The sequence below is a fragment of the Nicotiana attenuata genome, chromosome 2 (assembly GCF_001879085.1).
Source record: "Nicotiana attenuata strain UT chromosome 2, NIATTr2, whole genome shotgun sequence".
NCBI classification, from domain to species: Eukaryota; Viridiplantae; Streptophyta; class Magnoliopsida; order Solanales; family Solanaceae; genus Nicotiana; species Nicotiana attenuata.
Genome location: NC_031990.1, coordinates 79,506,660 through 79,531,784, shown reverse-complemented (window position 1 = coordinate 79,531,784; position 25,125 = coordinate 79,506,660). Strand labels below are relative to the sequence as shown.

The 25,125-nt window shown below is 37.3% G+C and overlaps 1 protein-coding gene and 2 non-coding genes across 3 annotated transcripts; 1 reads left to right on the top strand and 2 right to left on the bottom strand.

Moving 5' to 3' along the window:
• Window positions 1,455-1,528, top strand: TRNAV-AAC. The gene has a single exon. It is a non-coding gene; the product is annotated as a tRNA-Val (tRNA).
• Window positions 2,189-2,260, bottom strand: TRNAC-GCA. Its single transcript has one exon. It is a non-coding gene; the product is annotated as a tRNA-Cys (tRNA).
• LOC109223051 (histone H2B-like) lies at window positions 6,146-6,828 on the bottom strand. The gene has a single exon (XM_019387315.1). The coding sequence runs from the start codon at window positions 6,754-6,756 to the stop codon at window positions 6,325-6,327; it is 432 nt and encodes a 143-aa protein (XP_019242860.1). The 5' UTR covers window positions 6,757-6,828; the 3' UTR covers window positions 6,146-6,324.

Genomic DNA, 25,125 nt, shown 5'->3' with positions numbered 1-25,125 from the left:
ACATTTGTATACTGATTAATGCAAAAACTCAACGAAGAATAGTAATGGAATTTTTAAGTATAATGTTACTTATGAGTTATGACCTATGCAAAAGCATATCTAGAGAATAAATTATTGGTGACTAGACAATATCATGTTGGAACTTAGAAAGCAGGTATCTGGTACTAGAAACTAGAAAGGTATTACCTCCACCAAATATAGCAAAATTACCCACTCAGAATCAAAATCTACTTAAACTTCTTAATTATTCTAAAAATAAAGTTACAACTTTATCCTAACACTTTCAAAGGAGAATCAACATCAAACATGGGCTCTCTCATACTTATAGGGATAAGTTGCACAGGAATCGAAGAGTCATGATTCAAAACGTGCGCCGGAAACCAAAATGTCACGTCATCCTCTGAACCGCCTCGGGGGCAAATATAATAATGATGCATACAGGCGATGACGTCATTCCAAAAAGGAAGCCGCGCGTCAGTGGCTCAACAACGTCATATATTTCACTCCATTCGTATTGCCGCCCCGGGTCGAGGTCAAATTCTCCTAAGCCGAGGTTCACGTTTCCGCCCATCGAAGACGCCCACCGAATGCGTCTCCAACGAGCGGAGGGACTAATTGTATAGGGTCAAATTTGACCCTCAGCATCTCTACGCCAGTAGGTATGCCCAATAAGTGTACGCCTGCCAACGTAGCGGGTACGACTCGGCCGTGGGGGCAAAAGCGACATCGTTTAGGACTCAATGTCTTCACTAGGAAGACGTTACCTATCTTTGTAACTTTTTGATTCTTTCGAGGAAGGTCTCCTATTATATAAAGGAGACCTTCACATTGTAAAAAGGGCATCTGATCTAATACAACTCTCTCTAATTTCTGGCTTTCTCTCTCTATCTCTACTTCAAACGAACATATCTTATTGAGTTCATACTGTCTCTTTGCAATACTAGATCTACAACAATATTATCATCTTTGCATCTCTAGGATTATTATATTTGATTACGATTTACCCTTTTTCTACTTTTGATTGTTTTTTAGCTTACAAAGTATATTGTTAACTTTTGAGCCAAACACATAAGGAGTAATTTGTTTTAGGAATTTTTACCTCCTATAGCAAAGGTGTTAACACCTTATTTATTTTAAATAAATACCATTTAAAAAAATTATATTCTATAGATACCTTTTAAGGTTTATAGCAAAATATTTAAGTTTGGTTATAAAGTCAGAGAACCTGTTGCTCCTTCCATATAATTCTGAACACAGTACTGGGGCTCGCTTATTAGGTTTGTTGCGTACTTTAATGCTAAATGCCTATCTTTTTTTGGAAATTTATGAGTCTCAACTCATTTCTTGATTGTTAACAAAATTAAGTTGTGTCAAAGCTCCTTACCGCATCAATTAATGCATCAAGTGTCTCAGAATTTAGTATTTTATAATATATAAAAACAATTTAACATCAAGGTGTCGTGGTGTAGTTGGTTATCACGTCAGTCTAACACACTGAAGGTCTCCGGTTCGAGTCCGGGCGACGCCATATTTTTTTTTTTACTGCTTTTATAAAACCCTTTTCTGGTTGGGGACTAAAGTTGTGATGAACGCAATACAGGAATCAGCATGAGGTTTGCCAAATAGGTGAGGAAATGAGAGACTCCTCAAAATAAATCCTTCTCTTTTTAATTTTTTATGATTTAAAAGGTATCAGTTTGTTTAAGTTCAAAGAGTTTGAACAAATACAAAAGATGTGATTAGGAAAAATATTCCTTTCAAGAAAGTACGGCCATGTTTTAAATTGTTAATGTGCCGCTATTATGTCCTCTATTCAGCTTAAAATAAGTAAAACGGATGCTTATGAATTACAAATTCAAATAGTAATGAAGTATGGTGTCGTTAAGTGCCAGTTGCAAACTTTAAATTGCTAGAAAAAAGTGGGTAAATGTGCAAATAAGTCGAGCACTAATTATTTATACAACTAAACATTTCTTGTCAAATGAAAAACAAATGACAGAAGCTTCTCTTTTTCTTTCCTTCCTCTTCTACTAATTGATTTCAAAACTTCTATACTAAGTAACTAAAATGTTTGATTTGAATAGTGCAGTACAAGTTTCATAAGTTGCATTTCTTCTTGTATTTTGATCTTTGCAATAAAAGTGAGAAATTGTGCACGTCGATAATTTTAAAATAAGATGAAATTGGAAGGGCCCTACCGGGTTCGAACCGGTGACCTCTTGATCTGCAGTCAAATGCTCTACCACTGAGCTAAGGACCCTTTTTTGTGTGTAATCCCGGGTTATGCATATATATCAAAATTGTGTATTCCATTCTCTCGCCAAGAAAAGCAAAATGAGTTGCTGATTAATCTTCATTCTCTTATTCCAATTTCAACCAACGTTCCTAATTTATGACCTAAGTTAATACTATTTAACTACTTCCATAAGCTTTTAACTAATTAATTGTTGCTGATTTGACCAGGATATAATTTAACATCAACAAGGAAACAATCTTTAAATTACAAGTTATCTCATACTTTTTTATTTCATTTTTTATAACAGTGATATCCGCAACAATTTGTACGCTTTGATTATTCCATCGAATACCTACAACTTCCCCGGGCCCACCTAACACAGGCACCTTCGTCTCAGGGGCGTAGACACCTTATCTCAAGCGGTTCACGTGACACCACTTCGTCAAAATTTTTCGTAAAAATATATATATATGATCATAAGAAAAATAACAATATTTGGTATAAATAGAAAAAGTGACACCGCTTATTGTTTTAATGATTTATTAATTGTTTATATTTTTCAAATATTAACACGGTTTACAAAAATTCCTACTTACGCTACTGCTTCATCGCATACATTGTATTCCTGACTTTTATGCGTCTAAGGCCAACTTAATCAGTTGTTATGGGCATGATTCAATTGGCACCTCAAGAAAGGGGCAAAAAGAGACACCTCCTTCCCGATCTCCCTTTAAATCATTATATATATAATAAAAAAAAACTTGGTTTTGTATCTGATAACATTCCCAACCTAGACATTCCACCAAGTAATCCCTATGAGAAGCAATAAAAGATTAATAGTAATCTGTTGCATTTGTTCTATTATAAAGACCAAAGTTGTCTTGACGAGCATAGATGAGAATAGGGGTCTACAAAGGAAATCGATAAACCGCACCAAATCGATAATTCGAGTCAAACCGAGAAAAAAAAATCCGACTATGGTTTGGTTTGATTTAGTTCGGTGTTTGAAAAAAAAAACCCGGCCATAATTGGTTTGGTTGGTTTTAACTAAAAAAAGTTAAACCGAAACATTTAATAATATTTTATACATAAAAATAATTATTGTAATGTAATTTATAAATATTTTTTAAACTTCTTCATAGTTATCTTTTAATGTATTATTTCAAGTTTGGACTTAGAACTTTTGAATGATCAAATATATTTTAAGCCCATAAAAGTTAGTAACTCAAATAAATCCCAAAGCAAAATCAAATCAATATTAATCCTACCAAAAAAAGTTCAATTGAATACTAGGAATGACAATAGTATTGGATTTTTTAAAGTTTTGCATTGGTTTAGGTTAGAGCTGTCAAAATGCGCCAGGCCAGCCCAACCTAGCTCAAGCCTCATGGGCTTTTAAATTTGATGGGCTAGGACGGGCTGGACCGCCATATGAATGGGCCTTAAATTGCCCATCCCAACCCAACCCTAAGAGGGCCGCGGGCTGGGGCAGGCCGGCCCTTCTACTTTTTTTAGAAAAAAATATTTCTTTAAACCCTTAAATATTTTTTCGTTACGTAGTCGATTAATCATATAAACAACTTTTGTTTGCTTAGAACGTACAAAAAGCTTGATATTTGTCGAGAAATCTCGTAATTGAAATATAAATTCTCTATATCTCTAGCTCTTCTTTTTAAAGTTACATGAATATTTTCTTAATACTTTTCTTTCATTTTTCTCAACCTAACTTATATAGAAATATATTTAGTTGCCCCAATTTTACTTTTTTTTGTATTTTCAATTTTTATGTTCTTTTGTTTTTCTGCAAACATCCACCCCCCTGCCCCCCTCCCCCCACCCCCTTCAAATTTTTTTTTTTTTGTTATTTCAATTTTCTATTTTTTTTTCTTGCACCCATCCACCCCCCCTCCCACCCCACCCCACCCCACTCCCGCAAAACCCCCCTCCCCTTAAAAATTTTTTTTTACTTTTTTTTTTTGTAATTTAATTTTCTGTTTTTTTTTTTCACCACCCCACCCTGCCCTTCCCCCCCCCCCCCCTTAAAAATTTTTTTTTACTTTTTTTTTGTATTTTAATTTACTATTCCTGCCACCACACCCACCCGCAAACCCCTCAAAAAAATTTACTTTTTTTTAATCTTTCTTATCTGTTTTCTTTTTTTTTTCATTTTTCTACATCATCCCCCACCCCACCCCCACCCCCCACCACCCCCAAAATTTTTTCCAACTTACACATTTTAAGTTAAAAGACTTTTTCTAACGTAAGATGAGTATGGTTCTAAAATGTCAAGTTGGGCGGGTTGGGTTATGACCCATTGTTTAGCCCATCTTGACCCAGCCCATCTTAGCCCAAGTACACTTTGGGCTGGGTTGGGCAATGACCCATTTATTGACCTAACCCATCTTGACCCGCCCAAATTCAGCCCAACCCGCCCATTTGCCACCCCTACCTAAGACAAAAGGCACATACACCACAATTGGAGTTGATAAGGAGCTAACAAGAAGCCAGTAGCTGGCCCGAAAAAATGACACCCGTCTTTCGCTGATAGGTGAAGTGACTGATTAACAGTGTCCCAAAGGACCAAGACAGCTTGGCCACCTATATATACTACTCCCTTCGTTCCGTGAACCTATTTCCTTTTTGGTCCGTTACAAAAAGAATGACCTCTTTCTAAATTTGGAAACAATTTAGCTTAAACTTTCAATTCTACCCTTAATGAGAAGCTTCTATAACCACACAAATACTCTAACCCATTTTGATTTGTTTAGGACCACAAATTTCAAAAGTCTTTATTTTTTCTTAAACTCTGTACCCAATCAAACAAGTTCACATAAATTGGAACGGAGGGAGTATGTCATTTCTCCACTCTCCAACAGCTTGACATGCTTGAGAAGAACTTTATGTGGGAAGGAATTTTTAGCAGTATAAGTTTCATTTCTTATACTGCCACGCGTGATCAGGAAGTCAATGGTTCAAGCCGTGGAACCAGCCTCTTATAGAAATGCAGGGGTCCGGCCCTTCCCCGAATCACGCGCAAGCTTAGTGCATCGGCTGCCTTTGTTTTTTCTCAAGTTTCATTTCTTAAGAGAGGATAAAGTGATTCTTCCAAACAAGAAATGTGGTTTCAAAATGAATTATCTAAAGGTTGCAGAATAAATGTCTACTGCATAAAGTTTAGGTACAATTAAGAGGAGAAGGCTTTCTGGAAAAGGTTAAAATGCAAAATATGGAGTCCTTAATAGCTAAACATATGGTCGATCTTTCACAGGATTGCATATTCTTATTTTAGAAAATATTCTATCAAAAAGCATAAGAAAACATGCTCCACACTGGCAGATGCCAAATTAATAAATCACTTCTAATCTAAATTCCTTGACATTTTTCCTCATCCAGATCTTCTAAGTGCTCAAACATCCACCACCTTACCCATGCAAGCTCTCAATCTGCAACTGTCGGAGATGAACTGGTTAAGTTTCACTGTCGTTTCATCCGCGTACTCTAATTCTATCAATCAATCAGATCAAAATTTCATTTCAAAAAATAATGAGCATGTACATATTACAATGTACTAGGCACCATTACAAAATATAGAAAGAGAGTACTGAACTTTGTATAAACCTCAATCCTAGCTAGTTCCTAAGAGAGAAATCAGAATAACAAGAGTTAGTTTACCTTAAAATCCATGATGCAAATATACCAAATTACCAGTTTGCCAGTAAGTACTTGTTGCACAGAGTACCTGTTTATTACCAGAGATTTTCAAGAAAATCAAAAAGATGATCAAGTTGCAGTTCAAGAAATCTTGAACAAGCAAATCATACAACAACATACACAGGCAAAAAAAAGGATAAACATTCATCAATCGAAACAGCAATAAATATTGCATTCTTGAATAATAAACACAACCAATAAGAATACATAAAAAGCAGATTTCATTGCTAAGCAACAGCATTGTACTTTACATTATCCCATAGAAAAGCCAACATACATGAAATCAACCAACAAAAATTAACCGACTAATACTATTGAACGAAACCCTAACCCCAATTCTCAATTCCCAATATAACCTAATCAATCCTTAAAAAATTTCAAGAGCTAGTAAACTTGGTAACAGCTTTAGTCCCTTCAGAAACAGCATGCTTCGCTAATTCACCAGGTAACACCAATCTAACCGCCGTCTGAATTTCCCTGGACGTAATTGTAGGCTTCTTATTATACCGCGCTAATTTAGAAGCTTCTTGAGCAAGTTTCTCAAATATATCGTTAATAAAACTGTTCATTATTCCCATCGCTTTGCTCGAAATTCCTATATCTGGATGCACTTGTTTTAGCACTTTGAATATATAGATCTTGTACGTCTCCGAACTCTTCTTCACCTTCTTCTTCTTCTTTTCTCCGGCTACGGGACCGACGTCTTTAGGGAGTTTTTTACCGGCTTTTGGCTTCTTCTCCGCCGGAACTTCAGGCTTTTCCGGTGCCGGATTCTTCTCGGCGGGTTTCTTTTCTGCCTTCGGAGCCATGGAATAGTGTAGAAATTTACCGAAGATTTGAGAAAGATGAAAAGTTTGTTGGAGAAGAATGGATGTGGTTTTTGTATTTATAAGTAATTGAGGTTTGTTTTGATTGGAGAACGAAGAGAGACGAGGATTGATGACGTGGAACTATAAGAAGCGTTGATTTGTGTTGGATGTTAAATACGGCTAGAAGAGGATAGTGGAGCTGTGCAGGTGTAGATCGTTTGCTACGGAAATAATGGCGTCAAAAGAGGGGAGGAATGAGTAAAAATAACATTACTCCCTCCCCTGCTTTTTGTTTGTTAGAAGAATTTGGTTTAAATTAATTTCACTTTACATAAATTTTTTACAAAAAGACATTACTTTAAGGGAGAAATACTTTTGAAGTTATTAATTTAAATAAGTCATAATATTTATGTGGCTATAATTTTTTTCATTAATGATAAAAAAAAGTTAAATTTAATTGTTTTTAAATTAATAAATGGCATTTTTTTAACAGACTAATAAGAAAATACTAATATAACTAAACTAAAACGCATGAAGTACTTTTTTTTACGATTTATGTTATTACCTTACTTTTTAATAGGTTTCTCGAAATCTTAAATGGCAAATAGAAAAAGGGGAAAGATTATTATAACATTATAGTGGGGAATGCTTTTCAATCTAACTAATCCATTATTTTTTTGGTTATCGAAGACTTAATATTACCAATATTTATATAAATAGGTATGCATCATTAGAGGGAACTGCGTCTAGACAGAACGGATAAAAGTTTTGTTGGATTTTATTTATTAGATAAAAGAGGTATGAATGAATAATGGAGGAAAATAAAATTTTGAATTGGTTCATTTTACACGAGAACTTTGTCCCTTAAAATTCTTGCGCTTATATATAGAAGCACTTTTTCTAACTTTTAAAGAGTTGAAAAGAAAGCAAGTCTCGCGTCGTTGTCGTCGTCGCTCAGATTCGGATTTGGTCAATTAATATAATTGATTGATAATTAATTTGGACCATTTTTTTTGGATTTGCGGCATTATTTTTCCAACGGTCAAATTCTCGGCAAACAGTCTATTTAACGGAAATTTAAATAATTTCTACCGAAAAGACACCTTATCAAACGGACATGCATCTTTGCACTTGTTGGAACTCAAGTTCGTTGGCTATAAATGGAGCCTTATTTTCCACCACCGAAAATCTGCAAACTCTCCCCCCTCTCTTATGTATTTCTGCATTATTTTTCCAAAGCAAAACATAAGCATCTAGTGTGATTTGCTTCGCCATTTGAGTTCACCGAAGTTTTATGATTTGTAGTGCCGCTATCACAAAATAGTTATTTCGTTCTATTCTAGGAAAAATTAATCCGAAACCTTGGGTAACTGTGAGAGGATTAAATTCCTTAAGGACACACACGAAACTTGTAGGCTTGAATTTTTCTGTTTTTATTTTCTTAAACTAACGTCTTCTGTTTTTTTCTATTTTTTGAACGAGGACGTTCTAGTCTTGGCAGAAGGAACTTCAGATAATGAGTGGTTTGTGATCACGGGGGCATGGAAGCATTCTGACTTCTTGTGCAAATATTATTTCTTAAATTGCCACCACTACTACAATATTTATAGTATCATGAAAACTTCGAAAGAGTTGTGGAACGCTCTTGAAAAGAAATAAAAGACAGAAGATGTTGGACTTAAAAAGTATGTTGCCGCAAAGTTCTTTGACTTTAAAATGGTTGACAGCAAGTTTGTCATAACTCAAGTCCAAAAATTGCAAGTAATTGTTCACGGCCTCCTTGCTGAAGGTATAAGTCGAATCAATATTTTTATTATAGATATTGATTAAATTACTATTTATAAATTTATGATTGAAGGTACGGTCATAAATGAAGTATTTCAAGTTGCATCATTAATTGAAAAGCTGCCTCTACTGTGGAAGGACTTTAAGAACTACTTGAAACATAAGCATAAATAGATGACACTTGAAGACCTTATTGTTCGCCTAAGGATTGAAGATGATGACATTAGGTCCGCAGAAAAGAAGTCTCGTGGAAACTCAACAATAATGGGAGCAAATATTATTGAGGAAGCTTCAACGAGCAAAAAGCGAAAGAAGTTGTCTGCATCAAAGAATTACCCAAGAAAAAGAACTTCAAAGGTAATTTCCACAATTATAGAAATATTGGACATAATGTTGTCGACTGTAGTGCACCAAAGAAGGACAAAAAGAAAAGCCAAGCAAACATGATTGAGAATAAGGAAGAAATGGACAACTTGTGTAACATGCTTTCTGAATATAGCCTGATCGGAAATCCTATAGAATGGTGGATTGATTCTGGGCCACTCGTCATGTTTGTACTAACAAGAAGTTATTTACTTCTTATGCTCCCGCTGGACCCAACGAGACAGTTTTATGGTAAATTCTGCTACTGCAAAAATCAAGGGAACAAGCAAGAAAGCTTTGAAGATGACTTCTGGCAAGATTATGACTCTAAACAATATCCTTCATGTTCTTGAAATGCAAAAGAATTTAGTCTCGACATCACTTCTAGTCAAAAATGACTTTAAGTGTGTTTTTATTTCCTACAAGGTTATAGTTAGTAAGAATGAAATGTATGTAGGAAAATGTTACTTTACCGAGGGCCTTTTCAAACTAAATATAATTGTCATTGATATAAAGAAAATTTAAGCTTCTTCTTACTTGCTTGAATCAAATAATTTATGGCATGAACATTTATGTCACTTCAACTTCAAGACTTTGCAAAAAATGGTTAATTTGAAAGTATTGCCTAAGTTTGATTGCAATAACTCGAAATGTCAAATATGTGTCAAAGTATGTCAAACATCCTCATAAGTCAGTTGAAAGGAATTTAAATCCTTTAGAGTTAATTCACACAGATATTTGTAATATGAAGTCAATACCTCTCACTGTGAAAAAAAGTATTTCATAACTTTTATTGACGATAGTACTAAATATTGCTTTATTACTTACTTAATAGTAAATATGAAGTAATTGATTCATTCAAGTAGTACAAAAATAAAGGTGAAACACAACTAAATAAAAAGAACAAAATAATTAGAAGTGATAAGGGTGACGAATATGAATCTCCTTTTGAAGAAATATGTTGGGAATATAGAATTATTCACCAGAGAACTGCCCCTTACTCACTGTAATCTAATGAAATTGCAGAAAGAATGAATAAAATATTAAAGGAGATGATGAACGCCTTATTGATAAATTTTGATTTACCCCAGAACTTGTGGGGGAAGCTAGTCTTACTGCTAAGCGAATACTCAATCGAGTTCCTCATAGTAACACACAATTCATTCCATATGAAAAATAAAAAAGGAAGGAAACCCAACTTAAAAATATTTTAAAGTGTGGAAGTGTTTGGCTAAAGTGCAAGTTCCTAAACCCAAAAGGGTAAATATTGGACAGAAAATCATTGATTGCATTTTCATAGGATATGAACAAATAGTAAGGCATATCGCTTTCTGGTTCATAATAAGAAAATTCCGATATTCATATTAATACGGTAATCAAATTAGAAAGTGCTAAATTCTTTGAGAATATTTATCTGTATAAAAAGAAATGTAAATTGTCAAGTAAAAAATCTAAGCGACCTCGGGAAGAATAAAAGGAAAGTATGTTTATGTCACAACCTAAATCCCATCATAGGGGTCGTGATGTCACCTTGTTTCTAATACTAGGTAAGCCGATCAGTTACAACAGTTAAATCAATAAAAATATAATATAATAAAGTAGATTTTAGTATAAATATGAAATAGAGGTAATACAAGCCAAAGTGACGATAATCACAATATCTCTCCAGAACTAGGTAGTACAGAGTCATGAGCTCTAACGAAAAATATAAGAATATCTCAAAATACAATATTGTGCGAAAAATGAAATGACAATATCATTATACAGATAGGACTTCAAAGGACTATGATGGTTAATGTAGCTACCTTGAATCCTCACGGTCAATGAAGCTCTCACTGCCTAGATCCACTACCTCCAACACTTGGATCTGCACAAAAATGTGCAGAAGTATAGCATGAGTACCACGGTCGGTACCAGTAAGTATCAAGACTAACCTAGGTAAAGAAGTGACGAGGTTCAAGTCATGTGACACTCACTAGTCAAAATATCCTGTGCATAAATCAAAACCAACAACAATCAGGAATTCTAGCATGCGCACGGACACTCGTCACCTCATACGTGCGCAACTCCCACAACATGTAGTATAAAACAAGAATCACACCGACGGGGTAATTTTCTCCTCACAAGGTTAGACAGGAGACTTACCTCGTTGAAGTTCCATAACCGGCTCCAATGCCTCTCTAACTCCTCGACTCAAATCCAAACGATCCGAAACTAGTCAAACAACGTGCAAATCAATCAGAATATACTCCAATGCTTACAATTTAACAATTTATAATGATTTCCAACTCCACTCAAAAAGTCAACAAAGTCAACCCTCGGTCCCACATGCCCGGATTCCAAAAAATTTCAAAGATAAACATTACCCATATGACCATAAACTCAAATATATAATTTATTCCTAATTCCATGTCCAATTTCGTGATCAAAATTTAAAAATACCATTTCTAGGTTTTCTTCCAAAATCCATAATTTCTGTCAATTTTCCATGTTAAAATCCATATATAACGCATGTATTTAACTCAAAACAAGTAGGAAAAACTTGCCTTATGATATATGGCAAAAACGATCTTCAAGAATCACCCCAAATCGCCCCACATGAGCTCCAAGAACTTAAAAGTGATGAAATGAGATCAAAATCCTGAAATTAGATGTTTAATACATCTGCGAGGCCTCCTACACGATCATAGTCATTATCCATGTGACCGCGGTTAACAAAAGTTACATCATCATTTTCCTTCATCGGGATCGCGGCAAAAACCTCGCGATCGCGATGTACAAATGTTGTTTCCTCTTCACAGACACCCTTCGGGATAATGGGCATAACTTTTTGTACAAAATTCCAAATGACAAACAGTTTGATTTTTCAAAGGGCTACAACTTTCATTATTGGATCATCTACAAATTCCTTATAGATTGCAAGATATAAGCTCCTGAAGTCAGACCACTGACGGCAGAAAATCCTTCTACGCGATCGCAAATTTCCTTCCGCGATCGCGATTCACAAGTCTAGGAACAACACTTTGCTTTATGCGATCGCGAAGAAGGATGCACCAGATCTCAAAAACAACAGCTCTAACATGGCGAAATGACCCGTAGCCTATTCGAAACACACCTGAGGCCCCTGGAACCCCGTCCATTCATACCAACCATTCCCAAAACATGATGCAAACTTGATCGAGGCCTCAAATCACACCAAACAACATTCAAACTACGAACCGACGCCAAAACACCTCTTTCAACTTTCAAACTTCGCCGAACGCGTCCGAATTACACTTAAACATTCCGGAATGACGACAAACTTTACGTGCAAGTCACAAATTACGATATGAACCTATTCCAAGGCCCGAAATTCCAAACGGACATCAATAAAATCAAAGTTCACTTCAAATCAATATTAGGAAATTCTAAAACCTTCAAAATGCCAACTTTCCACAATAAGCGCCGAAATGCTTCTGGACCACCCGATACTCAATCCCAACATACGCCCAAGTACGAAATCATCATACGAACCTATTGGAACCATCAAATCTCAATTCCGACGTCGTTTACTCAAAATTCAAACGTTGGTCAACTCTTCCAACTTAAAGCTTCCGAATTGAGAATTTTCCATCTGAATCAACTCCGAACTTCTCGAAATTCGATTCTGACTACGCGTACAAGTCATAAAACATAAAGTGATGCTACTCAAGGCCTTAAACCGCCGAACGACGTGCTAGAGCTCAAAATAACCAGTCGAGTCGCTACATTCTCCCCCACTTAAATATACGTTCGTCCTCGAACGTGTGAAGAACCACTCCGGAATTGCCCAAAACCACTGTTTAACACCTTGGGCACCTACCCATGCCACCACAACCCATGTGAACACATTAGCTCGAGCCAGACTGAAGATCCTTCCTGCTACCTTAGCCCACAAGCCTTAGAACCAAATTTCAATATCCGAAATTTTCTACGAGACCTAATTCTAACATACGAACACCATATCAATCTCAACCCGCTGTACCAAATACGATCATACACCCGTGTTGAAACCACACAATGCACCGCATAATTCGTATGCCCATAATAACATCCTCCAACCGTAGAAGCTGCAAATTCACTAACCTGATGACCGTAGTATACCTCATATGTGCATAAGCCCCGATCCAACCCTCGCGATACTGCAACAATGAAAACGACGCACAGAAGCTCGTAACTACCTGCCAAATCAATAAATCATGGAGTCCTCCGCTCAACAAGAACTCTTGCCTCATTTTAAACTGAATGGTGACATTTTCCCTCTAATATACCTTATATAAATTCGGTTACACTGATTTCAGGTCCAATAACCTCGTCTCACCCAGTACAAGTTGCTCAGGCAATAAGCCACCTCAAACACTGCCAAAAGTCTCATATGACGCCATCAATGCGCCAACAAGCCACAAACTCAAATGTGACCCATAAGGAAGAATGAACTCTGGTAAAGAACCATCCAACCCGCATAACGAATAAAATGGTCGAACGGGTGCTATGAACCTATCTCAGAGATGAGAAACAACGCACACAATTATGTATAAGGAATCATACTCAACATCTCACTGTTGCGGCGTGCAACCCAATCCACACATGACACCGTTATGGCGTGCAACCCGATCCAAACATGACACCGTTGTGGCGTGCAAGACATAATGCTTATACCTACGAAATACCCGAATATCGACCACAAGCACGCTAAGTGCAAAAAATAACCCTGGGAGACGGATAGCGCCATGCACTACAAAACTCGAGCTCCACTAAGGTGCAATAACGACAAGCTACACAGAACCACAATACACGTGCGAATAATCAAGCCGTCTCACAATCTTGGCATATTAGAGTATTACAGAGAATAGCTAACGACAGGAATAACATCCAACACCCGAAGACATAAAATTCACATTAGTTATAATAACGGACCTCAAGCCGATTCCGATCTTCCTATACTGGGCCAATAACATTTCAAGGATCCACAATGACCCTATTCATGACACATAAGAGCAGCCGTCAAATCCGGAACAAACTCCCACAGTCCACAACCAAAGGAATAGAGTGCCTCTCAGTCATAAACTCTCCCATTGGCGATAATACCAAAATATCCGTACCTATTTTAAATCTCTAACAATCGAATGACTAATGCGTCCCACTTATACGATCTTCCCGTGGGATATACTCCTAGAACCTTCCGTACCAGGTAGTAAAATCTGAACATTAATGGCCATCGACCATGCTATTTCTATCATATTGGCCAAGCATTTGCATTTCAATACCCAACACTCCTACAACAAAACAGACCATCCTCAGGCTGCCCGAAAATAGTGCCAAAATACTCTGAATATCTGAAATCCTGCCCCGCTCCTCCGAGCTTGTGACATTCTTATCAACACCGAACCGCAACCTTGATCCTCAACTTCCAATTTCCATACCATTCACTGCACTTATCATATCGTTACGCGAGAGTACAAGAATTTCATCATAACTCGTGAACCACCAATAGAATAAACACTTCATCATCTAGAACTCTTTTACTCAACATGTTTCAGAGGAACAATTGCAACATGCAACTGAATTCCCATAACCGCAGAAAATACAAACCTCAAGTTGTAGTCTAAACCACCATAACTTTTTCGGGATCCATCTACACATAACAGACCATCATAATCAAATACCTCCAAATCAATCAAATTACGGTGGCTGTAAAGCCCGCACGCACATCCACAAATCACATGTATAGCTTAGCATACCGAAGGAATTGATCATTTCCACAACCATGCTAATTCAACCCATCACTAACTGACCCAACTTCTTCCGATTTACTCTTAACTTGCCTTCGAAATAATAATAGCTCCCTTCAAATACATTACAGACCTCAAACAACACTCATACCGAGTGACCCCAAATCACGAGACCACATCGTCTTAACATCCATAAGCTATTTTATACCCTCTTCATGCACTCAATAGTATCTCTAACTAATACATCGCGCTGATTAGATCTTCTGCGAATCTGAAGTTGTTTATCCCACTTTTATAACACTGCAATGCATACCCGATGATAACATAGAATACTCTAAGTACCCTTCACACTCTACTGCAAAAACCCAGTCTTCAGCCACATAACGAACCCGAAAAATCCTTAAGCACCACACCTTAAATCTTGAATCCACTAGGACCATTATTGAGAGTTGCCCACTCTTATCCAGTCTCGATTATTTAACCAAATAACTAGTGCTCCGTTAGAACATGTGCACTCCCATGAAGCAACCAGATGAATCCTTTTCCTTGCCCATCACATCCACAGAAGCATAACTTCTGAGCTATCCTCAGCACCTGCACACGAATCAATAAGGCGAAATGTAACACATATACGTCAAACTTCCTTATCCAAGACTTATCGTCTTCTTGGTCATAACTAATCTACCAATGCACCGATAACCCAAAACTATACAGTCACACGGCCACATATCATTTATAGATGATGGTCTCCCCCACTTAGCTTTACACTACAATCACATAGATCCAACGACCACTTCTTCCCAGTTACCATGATCCCACACCATTGCTCAGCCAAATTCCTCATAAGTTCTTGTTGGACTAATCATAACACATCCTGAATTATCTGCCACAATCGTACTTGACCTCCTAGCCGCCATACCTTCTTCTTCAAGCGATCCAAGCTCACCTTGCAGTACATTCATCTCATGTTGGGCAGTAAGTAGAACTCTTCATAGAAACCTCATCAAAAATCACACAAGCGCTAACCTTCTCACAGGAGATAGCATACCTGTGTACCCTCATGTCGACCTCCTCTAACTTCATTGCTATAGTTGCATCCATCATGAGATCAACTAACCTCCCTGGGTCCGCACTGATCCGCCATTCGTAAGAATTCCTTCATTCATTAACATCACCCGAAGGTCCAACAATATGTTATCAAGCCCTTCTCGCCACATTCAAAATTTCCTAGGCATAGAAACCACCTCAGAGATCATCTCCTTTAAGCCATCAACACTGGAAATGCCGATTTGGTCCTTAAGTCGCAGCACACAACCATTTCAGATAACTTCCTCTTAAGTTCCATCTCACGACACCGCGAACAAAGGCAAACAAATGAAGACCAACATGCCGATGAGCCTTAACGCATTCAATCAAGGACGACGACACCGCGATATTAACAAGAGTTCCACCAAATTCGGAGATATCAAATCTCGACCGTAGGCAACACTGACGCTGGGCTGAAATGACGAAATACTTCTCCATAATGCGACGATAATGGTTCGCCTGCATTCGCAGGGAATAGCGTCATGCGCCACACCCGTAGCATCTTCACAACTCGTCGGTGCCCAATTGATAACAAGCACTCCACACCGTATAAAAATGAGTAGGAAGGGAATGAAGGCATAAACTTCAATGGAATCAAACCGCACGACGAGGAATCAAGAAGGGAAGTGCTCCTAACAGCTCTGTAGCCTCTCAAAGATAAGTACAGATGTCTCCGTACCGATCCGCAAGACTCTACTAGACTTGCTCATGACTCGTGAGACCTAAGTGAACCTAACGCTCTGATTACAAGCTGTCATGACCCAAAATCTACTATAGGTCGTGATGGCGCCCAACACCGCCATTAGGCAAGCCAACACTTAATTATTTATTTTGTTATTTTTAAAATCATGGATCTTATTTACATAGAGAGGTCAGTGCATTAAAATAAATCGTAGTTATGTACATTTTAATTAAAAATAATAAGTAAAAGTATATCAATGTAAAAAAATCCATAATAATTCTAGAAACACCACCAAAACCCTGTGTCACAAGTGCATAAACATCTACTAGAAGGTACAATAACAATACAACATCTGTATGTAATACATTAGAAAGGAAAATGTAAATAATTCTGATGGAGACTCTGTATGCTGCGGATCATAACATGGGATGCAGCTCACCGTAAAGTCCCTGCAATAGCTGCGCCTTTGCACCCAAAAATCACCAGAAATCTATACTTGCACAATAAGTGCAGAGGTGTAGCATGAGTACGTATATAAACGCGTACCCAGTAAGTATCTAGCCTAACTCCGGAGAAGTAGTGACGAAGAGTCGACTTCGACACTTACTAGTGGTCCAATAAATCAAGTACAATACAAAGTAAACAAGTATGAGTCATGGTAAATAAACAGTGTAAGAAAATATAGGTACGTGGTATGATCCTCCTCTGAACGGTAAGCACTAGCTCTCAATTATCGGATACCTCCTCAACCAAAGTACATATATAAAATGGTCCCCACCAGATAGGTCATCACAACTCAAATCAGGAAAACTCACGGATACGTTGTCTTTTGTCAAATATTACGCACGATTCTACCGAGGCGAACGGCCAAATCCCATACGAGTATTTCATGAAATTGCCGAGGCGAATGGATCGATCCAATAGAAGCATTTTATAAAAATGCCGAGGCGAATTGACCGATCCCATAAGAATATGATACATGATAGTGCTGAGGCGAACGACCCTATCCCATAAGAATATGATACTGCCGAGGCGAATGGCCCGATCCTATAAGAGTGTGGTACATAATCCTGCCGAGGCAAACAGACCGATTCCATTAGAATAAGAAGCTTTAACGAGTCCTTGACCTCACTCACGAATATACGTGTGAGTTATGAAATTTAAAGAAGCTTTTTGATTAAAACGCACAACGCGAGAGAAATTCGTAAGGAAATCACAATTATTCCGCGGCTAATCAAGTAGCTCATCAAATCTCTTACAATAGCGATTCCATCACTCTATGCAAGCCTAGTCTCAGGTCGTAACGCGAAATCAAGTAACTAAGCAGGCAAGAATAACTCAACTAGTACAAAAAAAGCATGGCGTAAATCCTAGTCTACCCGGCAATAATCAGGAATTCTAGCATGCGCACGGACACTTGTCACTCATACATGCGTAGCTCCCACAACATGTATCATATAACAAGAATAACACATACGGGGTAATTTCCCCCTCACAAGGTTAGACAAGAGACTTACCTCGCTCCGAAGTTCCATAGCTGGCTCCAATGCCTCTCTAACTGATCGACTCAAAACCAAACGATCCAAGACTAGTCAAACAACGTGCAAATCAATCAGAATATACTCTAATGCTTACAATTTAACAATTTATAATTATTCCCAACTCCGCTCGAAAAGTCAACAAATTCAACCCTCGAGCCCACGTGCTCGGATTCCTAAACTTTTCAAAGATAAATATTACCCATAATACCTCGAACTCAAATATATAATTTATTCCTAATTCCATGTACAATTTCGTGGTCAAAATCTAAAAATACCATTTCTAGTTTTTCTTCCAAAAATTCCATAATTTCTATCAAATTTCCATGTTAAAATCCATATATAACCCATGTATTTAACTCAATCAAGTAGGAATAACTTACCTTATGATATATGGCGAAAACGATCTTCAAAAATCACCCCAAATCGCCCCACATGAGCTCTAAGAACTTAAAAGTGATGAAATGAGATCAAAATTCCGAAATTAGATGTTTAATACACCTGCCAGGCGTCCTTCTACACGATCGTGGTCACTATCCATGCAATCGCGATTAACAAAAGTTACACCATCATTTTCCTTCATCGTTATCGCGGCCAAAACCTTGTGATCGCGATGTACAAATTTTGTTTCCTCTTCACGGACACCCTTTGATATAATGGTCATAACTTTTTCTACAAAATTTCAAATGACAAATGGTTTGATATTCAGAAAACTAGATTCTAAAGGGCTACAACTTTCATATTTGGATCATCCCTAAATTCCTTATATATTGCAAGATATATCCCGAAGTCAAACCACTGACAACAGAAAATCCTTCTACGCAATCGTGAATTTCCTTCCGCGACCACGATTAACAAGGTCTGGAACAACACTTTGCTCTTCACGAAGAAGGATGCACCAGATCTCATAAACCGCAGCTCAAACATGGCAAAATGACCCGTAGCCCATCCGAAACACACCCGAGGCCCTCGGGACCCCGTCCAATCATACCAACCATTCCCAAAATATGATGCAAACTTGCTCGAGGCCTCAAGTCATACCAAACAACATTCAAACTATGAACCGACGATCAAGATACCTTTTTCAACTTTTAAACTTTCAAACTTCGCCGAACGCGTTCGAATTACACTAAAACATTCCGGAATGACACCAAGCTTTACGTGCAAGTGGAAAACCACGATATGAACCTATTCCAAGGCTCGTAATCCCAAATGGATATCAATAAAATCAAAGTTCACTTCAAATAAATCTTAGGAAATTCTAAAATCTTCAAAATGCCAACTTTCCACAATAAGCGCCGAAATGCTTCTGGACCACCCGATACTCAATCCCAACATACACCTAAGTTCTAAATCATCGCACGAACCTATTGAAACCTTCAAATACCAATTTCGAGATCGTTCACTCAAAAGTCAAATCTTGGTCAACTCTTCCAACTTAAAGCTTCTGAATTGAGAATTTTCCATCAGAATCAACTCCGAACTCCCCGAAATTCGATTTCAACCACGCGTACAAGTCATAAAACATGAAATGAAGCTACTCAAAGACTCAAGCCGCCAAATGACACGCTAGAGCTCAAAACGACCAGTCAGATCATTACACATGCTTTACTTGATGTTGTTATCACATGCTCTATCTTTTATTCTCAAACATGGTTTTATATGCCTTAATTGATGTTGTTATCTCTCTTATCGTCATGTGCCTTCTTAATTGTGGAGTTATTCTCATTTGAAATTATTATTCCATGATGTATCTCCGTGTTGAATTATCTCATGCATTTAGACGTAGTTGCTATTTCATACTATCTTTTTCGTTCTTAAGCTTATGTTATACAATTGAATTGGAAGTTGTATTTTTGTGGGAATATCTTCATTTTGAGTTATTGAAGTGTAAGTTATGAAAGCCATTATCACATTGAGGTTGAAGTTGTTGATTATTGAGTTATCTTTCCATGTTGAATAATTCTCATTCATTTTATTATTATTGAGGTTCTTGTTCACGTTGTGGTTGAGCCGTGGGCTATATGTCATGGTAACTTTGTATTGTTGATTTTGACAAGTTATGGCATATGGACACTTGTGGTGAGATTTGTTTTTGTGTTTTGATATTGATGCGCATGCGGCGATATAAGAATAGAGGTTAATGTGCATGCGACGACATAATGTGAGATTTATGTGTGTGTTGCTAGTAAAGGAATTACTTGAAGTTATGCAGAGACATAAGGCGGCTAAGTGCGTGTTGCTATTTCGGGAAAAATATTTTCAAAAAAATCTAAATTAAGTCTCACGTGGCGATATAAAGAAAGATTGTGACTTGTGAAATGAAGTTATGAGGTGTGGTACCTCAGTTGTGGCTCTTGTTGTACATTCTATGTTAAAAGGCTTGTTGATTGAACAACTCTTGATGTTTCCTCCTTTGCCTTTCTTGTATTTGTCCATACTTGATTACTTGTTGTTCTCATCATGTGTTCATTTCTTGTTGTCTTTATTGCCTTAAATCCCGTTGTTAGCTTATATTATTATACTACCTTATTGTCATCTATTTACCTCACTTCACATTATTAGACTATATTATATTTTGTTTAGTTATTCCTATCCTAGTAGGTGTCTTGACCTGGCCTCGTCACTACTCTACCGAGGTTAGGCTTGATACTTACTGGGTACCGTTGTAGTGTACTCATACTATACTTCTACATATTTTTGTGCAGATCCAAGTACATCTGCTCGTGCCGGACGCTAGTGATCGTACAGTTATTTCCGGAGAATTCAAGGTATACCTACCCGACGCTCACAGGCCTCGGAGTCACCTTCAGTCATTACTTTTACTATTGTTCATCTTCTATTCAGACAGTATTGCATTAGAGATTCTTAGTTTATTTCTGTAGAGCTTATGACTCAGTTCCACCGGTTTTGGGGATTATGTTACTAATGTTCCGTATTTGAAGTTATTATGATCATTATTGGTTTATTTTATTATCTTAATTCGTTATTTCTGTTAAGTTATTTATAAGTGATAGGCTTACCTAGTTTTAGAGACCAGGTGTCATCACGACTACCTTAGGTGCGATTTTGGGATCGTGACAAAAAGCTGGCCAATGTTGATTGGTTGTTGCATTTCATTTTTTCTTGCAATTTCCTTGGTTTACTTGATTTATTTGTATATCTCCTTTATATGCTGGATCGATGACTGAGCAGAGTACGTTAGGTAATTTATTACACCAAGGTGGATCTTAATGTGATTTATGACTGATTATATTATTGTTCTGTACTTGTTGGATTTATGAACTGTACATGTGATATTAGGTATCATTTATAATTCTTGTTTTTATTTGGATGTTAGTTATGATACTTGCTGAGTACCTGGGGTCAGTTGTACTTATACTATACTCTGCACTTAATTGTGGAGATCCAGGTGTTGGACCGAGCCACTAGTAGCTGAGGTTTGCTTGCTGAGTTGTCATCCGAGAGATGAGATAGAGCTGCATCTCAACCGCAGTCTTGGCATATTTTTTCATTTTGTATTGTTTTTTTGTATTCAAACAGTCTTGGTATTTGTTATTTCAGACTTGTATTTTGTCTTAGAGCTCATAACTCTTTATTTACCACTTCTGCGGAATTTGTTATGTATCGACACTGATGTTTATGTTAATTGACCTTAGGCTTGTACTATTTCTGTTAATTCAGTATTTATATTTCTTTTTTGTTATACTTGGCTTTCCTAGCTAGTGAGTTAGGCGCCATCATGATCGGTTGGTGGTTTTGGGGTCGTGACACAAACATATGCATAAAAATTTTGACGCAAGGTATTTACTATATTCATATATTGTAATCCCTACATAACTAGCAACCAAACAATTCCTAATAACTTTTTCACGAACTTCATAAAATGCTCTTGTTAAGATTAGATAAGCCTACAAACATGCTTTATATCTAAGATTTGGAAAGAAAGCTATCAAGGGGAAATAAGAATTCTAGCATGATGTCGAGTGGAACATAATTTTCTCAAATAATTATCGAACTTACATTTGTTTATAATAATTAAAGTAACTTTATAACTATAAAATCACTTAGCTTATGAATAACTTATAGAAAAAAAATCTTTGTATCTTTTTAAGCCGTAATGTTACTGTGATGACCCTAAAGGTCATCCCTTATTTTAGAAGTCAAAACTGTATTTCGAGGCCTTGAAAATCTCCTTTTGTCTCACCTCGATTTGCGTGAGCAGTCCGGATGCATTTCCGGAAAGCTTTAATGTGAAATTTTAGAAAAATAATGAGATTGGCCTTTAAAATTGATTAAAGTTGACTTTGGTCAACATTCTTGGTAAACGGATCCGGACTCGTGATCCGACGCTATCGTAGGGTCTGTAGTAAAATATGGGTCTTGGGCGTATGCCCGAATCGAATTTTGAGGTACCAAGCCTGAAAAAGAATTTTCAAAAAAAATTGTTTGCTGGAAAATATAAAGGCTTTTTGAAATGAAATGATGCATGTTCTTGATGGTATCGGGCCCGTATCTTGGTTCCGAAGCTCGGTACAAGTTTAAAATAATAAATAAGTCGAATCTGTGAAATTTAGTAAGAATCGGAATTGGTTTGGTATAAATCGGACCTATAGTTGAGAAAATGAAAATTTTAATGTTCTTGGAGAATTTCATGAATTTGAGGTTAATTTGGTAGTTGTTGATGTTATTTTGATGATTTGACTGCACGAGCAAGTTCGTATGATATTTTTAGACTTGCGTGCATGTTTGGTTTGGAGCCCCGAGGGCTCGGGTGAGTTTCAGATAGGCTACGGAGTGAATTTGGACTTAGGAGAATTTTCGCAGGTTGCAGGTTTGGTGCTGGCCTCGCAATTGCGAGATCAGGGATCGCAATTGCGAAGCCTGCCAACTTGGTAATTTCGAGGCTATTCGCAATTGCGAAAATATGCCCTGGCCAGTTTGCTACTTTGCTCGCATTTACGAGCAATTCTTCGCAAATGCAAAGCCTGCAGAAAATCCCAGCAGTCGCAAATGCGATAATTCCTTCGCAATTGCGAAGATGGCAGAGATCCTCGGGAGTCGCAAATGCGAAGGTAGCAGACTTTTGAAGGGTTCGCAATTGCGACATCTGTACCTGATAAGTGGGATTTCAGACGAGATTCATCTTCATTTTTATAACTTTTCAAAACCTAAACATTATATCGGCGATTTTCCAAGGAGAGATTCTTCCCCAAATCATAGGTAAACAACTTCTAACTTATTTTCTTCAATCTATAACATCTTTTTACATGATTTCATTTCAAAATCAAGAGTTTTTCATGGGAAATTGGGTGTTTTCGGGTAGAAGTTAGGATTTTCAAATTTTGGGAATTTGGACCTCGATTTGAGGTCCGATTTCAAAACTAATTACATATTTGAGTTCGTGAGTGAATGGCTGATCGGGTTGGTTCGAACTTCAGGTTTTGACGAGGCGAACCCGGGATCGATTTTTGACTTTTTGGGGAAAACAATGGGAAATCTATTTTTATGCATTAGAATTGGTTTATTTAGCATTTGTTGATATCGTTAAGTAATTTGTGGCTAGATACAAGCGAATTGGAAGTGGAACCGAGAGGTAAAGCAGTAGTAGAGGCTTAATTTGTCCGCGGAATCAAGGTAAGTGTTTGGCTTAACCTTAGCTTGAGGGAATAGGATACATGGTCTATTTGCTATGTGTTTGTATCTAGTACGATGTATAGGTGTGGTGACGAGTATCTATACGTTGGTGTCAAGCATGCCCGTGAGTCTTGTACCATGCTTGTTGTGACTCTATTATGTATTGATCATGCTCAAATTGATGATTATTAATGTTGAACAAAGCTTATGAAAGTTTCTTGGTTATTGACTATTGTTGAGTATTGACTCAAATTGAAATTCCATTTTGTAAAGAGATTGTTGAAACGAGATTGGTTATAGCTGAATCCCTTACCGGGACTTTTGTTGATTCCCTTGCCGGGATATTATTGTTGATATTGTTGATTTTCTTGCCGGATATTATTGTTGATATTGTTGATTCCCTTGCCGGGACATATTGTTTTCTGTTGTTTGGGTGAGGAAGAGTGTAAAGCACGAAGGGTGATGTCGTGCATGTTATTGTGAGAGAGTGTAAAGCACGAAGGGTGATGCCATGCCGATATTATGAGTGTTAATGCATGAAGGGTGATGCCGTGCCATGATTTGAGAGTTAATGCAAGAAGGGTGATGTCGTGCCTATATTGTGAGGAATAATGCACGAAGGGTGATGCCGTGCCATGATTATGTGAGGTAATGCACGAACGGTGATGACGTGCTGATTTTGTTGATTCATATGGTGAGTACGAGAATAAAAGCACGAAGGGTGATGTCGTGCATGTGTTACCGTTTCATTATTCTTGTTGCTTTATATATGATGTTCATTGTGTTTCCTTAATGATGCTTCCGTATTGATTTACTGTTAGAACCTGATATTTCCCCGCAGCATGTCCCCTTCCCACTTTATTCTGTTGATTTCTGTTGTTATGTTTCTGCTTGTATATGATTTAACTGCACCGGTATATATGATTGCTGTGTCCTAGACTCGTCACTACTTCGCCGAGGTTAGGCTCGACACTTACTCAGTACATGGGGTCGGTTGTACTGATACTACACTCTGCACTCTTTTGTGCAGATTTAGGTACCGGACCCAGTGAGTTGTAGGGTAGCTGCCTTCAGTCCAAGGAGACTCAGGTAGATCTGCTGGCGTCCGCAGAGCCTAAACTTCCCCTTCTCTGTTTAGCTTTTCTGCTGTCTCTTTTCATTCCGAGAACAGTTGTACTTTTCTTTCCAGACTTGTATTTGTAGTAAAAAATTTAGTTGTTCGTGAATTTGTGACACAAGATTCGTGGGTAGACATGTATTGGAGTATTTGGATTTAATTTAACTCTTCCGCATTTATCATCTGTTTTACTTTAGTTTATGTTTATAATTGTTTGGGTTGATTGTTATTATGTAGAACCGTAATAGTTGGCTTGCCTAGCTTTCACGAGTAGGCGCCATCACGACTTCTGAGGGTGGAAAATCCGGGTCCTGACAGTTGCGTAGTGCTGTTAAGAGCAATTCTTTAGCTGATTTGGAGTTAATTGTGAATTAGAGATTAAAATGTCCATAGTTTATGGAGGACATTATA